Source organism: Anopheles darlingi, chromosome 3, assembly GCF_943734745.1.
Source record: "Anopheles darlingi chromosome 3, idAnoDarlMG_H_01, whole genome shotgun sequence".
Lineage (NCBI taxonomy): Eukaryota > Metazoa > Arthropoda > Insecta > Diptera > Culicidae > Anopheles > Anopheles darlingi.
The window spans coordinates 60,327,028-60,332,041 of record NC_064875.1 but is presented as its reverse complement, the minus strand read 5'-3'; the positions used below and the strand labels follow the sequence as shown (position 1 = coordinate 60,332,041).

At 56.2% G+C, this 5,014-nt stretch overlaps 1 protein-coding gene across 1 annotated transcript; it reads left to right on the top strand.

Annotated features, from left to right (window-relative positions):
• Positions 1–203: 203 nt before the first annotated feature.
• LOC125955673 (transcriptional repressor scratch 1-like) lies at positions 204–2,557 on the top strand. Its single transcript, XM_049686815.1, has 3 exons — positions 204–219; positions 423–1,252; positions 1,517–2,557. Exons 1-3 carry the CDS (start codon positions 204–206, stop codon positions 2,555–2,557), a joined length of 1,887 nt encoding a protein of 628 aa, XP_049542772.1.
• The last annotated feature ends 2,457 nt before the right edge of the window (positions 2,558–5,014 follow it).

Here is a 5,014-nt window from a genome sequence, read left to right as displayed (position 1 = left end):
GACGACCGTCAGCGGCGTCAGCTCGTTGGAGGAACCGACCGTCCTGACGATCCGCGTACCCTCGGCCGCCACCACCACCGTTACCACCGGTGGAAGCACCTCGACGCCCTACGCACCACAGCAGCAGCAGCAGCAGCAGCAACAACACCAACAGGCGCTTCTCGCATCGATAGGCGCCAAATCTGGCCGTAATAATCCTAATTATGGCAGCAGCCAACGGCGCGATCCGGCCACTAACACCACGACACCGACACCGACACCGACGCCGACGACGACGACGACAGCCACATTAATTTATGCTGAAACATCTTCCGTGTCGCCCATCGTGGCCGCGGCCGCCGCAGCCCAACTGTCCGATAAGAGGCAAGATAAATCATCGCTCCTCGCGCCATCGTACCAGCGGACCGCTCACGGAACAACAGGTCGTCTGCTACTACCAGCACCAACACCATCGACGGGGGCTACTCATCAGCAGCAGCAGCAGCAACAAAGTCCGGCGCAACAGTCAAGTACCGTTTACCAGGGTGCCAGCAATGGCGCCACGAACGCAGCGACACCACCCTACGACACTACCGCGGCCATATTTCGCGATCGAAGCATAGAAGAAACGGAAGCCGCACATGATTTATTGTCACTGTCGCAGAGCTTACCACCCCTGACGGCACCGTGCGTCGTAACGATACTGCATCCGCCAACCAGCTCAACCGGCGGCAGCAACAGCAACAGCAGCCAGCCACAGCCACCGGTGGACATTACTTCCCCGGGCCGGTGCTTTAGTCCCTTCAGCAGCAGCAGCAGCCAGGCCAATGTCATCGTCGGCAATGGTACAGCGGCACATACACACCAGCAGCAACACTTCCTCGACCAGCAACCGGGCGAGCCCGGCATCATCAGCATCAGCGTTGGTGCGTCCCCGGGAAGCTCGGTCACTGTCGGCGCAACAGCGGCCACGGCTAATTACCAACCGTGTCCGCCCGGTCCGATCTCGATGATAATACCCTGCTACGAGCTGGCCAGTGGGCCGGTTGCGCCCGAGCGACCAGCATCCGGCTGTACGCTCGACTCACTAGCGGCCAGCGATGGCGATAGTACGACGACGACGACGATAAAGGTCATCTCACCGGTGGTGGTCACCGGTCCCACTGGTCCACTAACACCGCCAACCTCGGAGCATTCGTCCGATACCGAGTGTTCATCGAGCGGAACGCCCGGTAGTTCCGGCTCACCGGGCGGCTCCGGTGTGTTCTCCTTCGTACACTCGAGCTCACCATCATCATCTTCCTCTTCGTCGTCATCCTCGTCTTCCTCTTCGTCTTCGTCTTCATCTTCGCCGTCGTCGTCGTCGCGGTACGCGCGCCAGTCTTCCGCCGGTCCAGCACCACCAGAGGGCGCCACCACGACCGGCACTGGCCGAAGACTGTCCCGCAGACCACAGCAGCACACCTCCACCAACAACAGCAACAACAACAACAACGGTACGTCCGTCATCGTGAATGGTTCTACGTTGACCCGGAAGCACAAGCTGGCAACAGCGGCGGTGGCGGCGGCAGCGACGACGACATCGAATGGTCCTGCCAGTAAGATCCCGGCCCTGGCGACGGCCGCTGGATCCAATAAGGCGGCCGAACTGTACACCTACGATGATCTCATTTCGAGCGATGGCCGCTCGAAGAATCGCAAGAAACCGGCCACTAAAGAGGCAAAAGGAGAAGCGAATGCCGTGGTGTCCAACACGCCAAAGGCTGGTCATACGACCGGCAAGTCGGTAGCGGCAGCGACGGCAGCGACGACGACCACGACGACTACGTCGACGAGTGGCAACGAATCGGATCCATCGGTGGAATCCAGCACCGCGGGTTCCGCCGTAGTGAAGGGCAAGTACAAGTGCCCGGAGTGTGGTAAGCAGTACGCGACCTCCAGCAATCTGTCCCGGCACAAGCAGACGCACCGCAGCCTCGATTCGCAGTCGGCCAAGAAGTGTGTCACCTGTGGTAAAGCGTACGTTTCGATGCCGGCCCTGGCGATGCATCTGTTGACCCACAAGCTGTCCCACAGTTGTGGTGTTTGCGGGAAGCTGTTCTCGCGACCCTGGCTTCTGCAGGGTCATCTAAGGTCACACACCGGTGAGAAGCCGTACGGTTGCGGCCATTGCGGTAAGGCGTTCGCCGATCGGTCTAATCTGCGGGCGCACATGCAGACCCACTCGACGGATAAGAACTTTGAGTGTAGCCGGTGCCACAAAACGTTCGCCCTGAAGTCGTACCTCAACAAACATCTGGAGTCGGCGTGCTACAAGGATGACGATGGGAACGATAGCTCCTCGAATGGGCCCTTCACCTCGCCCGTCACCATCGTCGGTGGACGGAAGATCTTCCACAGTAGCCAGGACATTGATCGGGATGAGTACGCGATGCGAGTGGCCAGCAGTCGGCAGCAGCAGCAGCAGCAACAGTTTCTCAACGATGACAGCTGCTCCACCACGACGATTGACGTAGTGACGGCGGATCCGGATGAGGATGATGGTGATGAGGAAGATATCGATATCATAACGACGTAACTGGGGTCCGTACGTTCGTAATCGTAATCCGGCCACGAGATCTCGCTGTCCGCGAGATGTCGAGTTCTTCCCTTCGTGCTCAGGCAGCTGAAACTCATCCTTATCGTGTGACCAAACCCAACCTGTCCAACGCGGAACTCTCGCGTTGGTTCGCGTTATCTGAACATTTCTCCACCTTCCCCCTCCTCCGCGAGGTACTGCCTCTGCCCTCTTGACACTCCCAGGGTGTATTCTGCGATTCTCGGCAAATTACTGTCACGCAAAACGGAAGAGCGACCGGAAATGTCGGAAACGTCATTCGCCCGGGCGCTCAGCACAGTCTGTAGCGCCTATTTCTCACCATTTGCCGGTGTGGCCGGTGCTGATCGGGGGGACAGGAAATTGACAAAAATCTAACGGACCAGACTCCCCCTGCTCCCAACAGTTGCCACTGATGGTGTCCCCCCCGGGCCCGGATGTGAAGAATTAAGCGTGCGCCCTCGCTAGGGAAATTACATTTCCACCTGGGGAAGTTCCGGAACCGGATATCGGTTAGTATCAATCCACCGGATAGAGGATATTGAGTTAGCATTCTTTTTTTCTTTCTTTCTTTAAACTAAGCGCCTTGCGAGCGCCTTCAGTTGACAGTTGAAGGTGAACCGTCACAGCACCGCTGTAGCATCACAGTAGCCCATGATTCAAAACTATGCAAACATAACCTCACCGGGGAAGGCGGGAGGGAATCTTCTACCTAATAACCCGCGAGAGCCGCGAGAGAAACACGAAATTTGAATAACCTTTTGCGCGGCGACCAAATTACCAACAAATTGAAGAACTTCCACCTTCACTCCACTCCGTCCTCCTGTCCTCGGGGCCACGTAATGGAGGCGCTGTGAGCATGCTGTGAGCGAGAAAAATGGGAAACATCCACTACACTCCACTACGCCACAGCATTAGAATGACATACCATTTACGGTACGATACTGGGTTGCGCTCTCGATGGCGGTGCTGGCGGTGGTGCTCGTCACCATAACGAGGAACCGAGCTTTACCCGAGAGCCCGACCCCGGCGCCACCCCACCTAAAGCCCGCCATTGATGAAAAGTAATTTGAAAAGAAAATAAATTACTTTTAAATGATGACTCATTGCCGTTCGCGAGCGCCGAGCGATAGCGATGGTGCACAATTTGGCGGTGAAGGTGAGCCTAGAAGAACCATCGTTGGCATCGGGTTTCGGAGGTTTTCACCGGATGCCGCCATTCCAGTGGTCCCCTCGAAACGGATCCTCGTTTACCAGAGTGAAGTTTGTTTTTTTTTCTTTGCTGTAGAGAATGCGTGAAGTAGCTGCTGGTAACTTAGAGCTGTGTGTTTCACTTTAAGAAGAACTGGAATCTAACTTCTGCGCCGAAGCTCCGGTTGTAGGAAGCGGAGCAAAAATGCCTCTGACACTCTCCCAACATTCCACTCCAGGTCGAGACTCGGCTCCCGATGAAGAGTAGTGCTTCACCGGAGTTCCCGTGTTCTAGTTTTTCGTAGCATTCGCAGCCGAAGGACACGGCCTCGGTCGTTCTAAACTAGCTCACTTGCGGCCTGCTGTGTCTCACCAGCACTCCAGAGCCCTCGACAACGACGACGAGGACGACGACGACGACATCGCCCAGTGATGAGAAACAGGATGATGAGCTTGAAATAACGCAACAGGATGTAAGAAGCCTCAGCGCCCTGATGCGCTTCGCCTAGTCCACCGTGATTGGCGCGCCCGGCACACAAAATAACCCCCGGTAGAAGTAGAGTAGAACGGCGGCGTTTATTAATGGCTCTTCGAGGACAAGGCGGCAACCGACGCTGCTTTCCATTCTGGTTCCACCGAACGATGGTTCCGGTTCCGAACGTTTCCAACGTTTTCCATATTTGGCAAATCTTTCGCCACGATGGCAATGGAGCACACACACAGAGGGACGAACGGGACGAAAATGTGTCACCGTTTGTGTAGCACCAACCTCGCCGTGTCTCCGATCATCAACTATCCATCGATCCTGCGACAGTCAATTTCGTTTGAAAAATTGCGTTATTGGAAATTGATGACTCCTCGGCCGGCAAATGACAACCGGAATTTGTTTGAACCGCGGTCCCACCGGGTCGGTCGGTCGGTCGGTCGGCCCATATCACCCAAGGCAGGGTGTGTAACAGATTGTCATGTCGAAGGAACATGGGGTAGGGAGGGGGTCTCGTTACCGACTCGCGCGATACCTTTGCGAATCGCGTTTCGGTGTTCAGCGGAAAGTACTTTCAGCACTAAACAGATTTATAGCCTCACCGCGAGGGGAAAGGGGCCACAAAAGGGTGGGGCGGGGCGGCGGGGGTCTGTGGTCCTCGTGACACACACACACACATACACAGTTCGTCCTGCGATGTAACCTACTTTTCGGACCTCGGTGTTAATCAATTCTTGTCAAAATGATGCCCATGATATCTTGCT

Coding starts and splice junctions, on each gene's coding strand:
- LOC125955673 (XM_049686815.1), top strand. Junction 1,253..1,516: donor GCTCCGGTGTGTTCTCCTTC/GTACACTCGAGC, acceptor TTGACCCGGAAG/CACAAGCTGGCAACAGCGGC.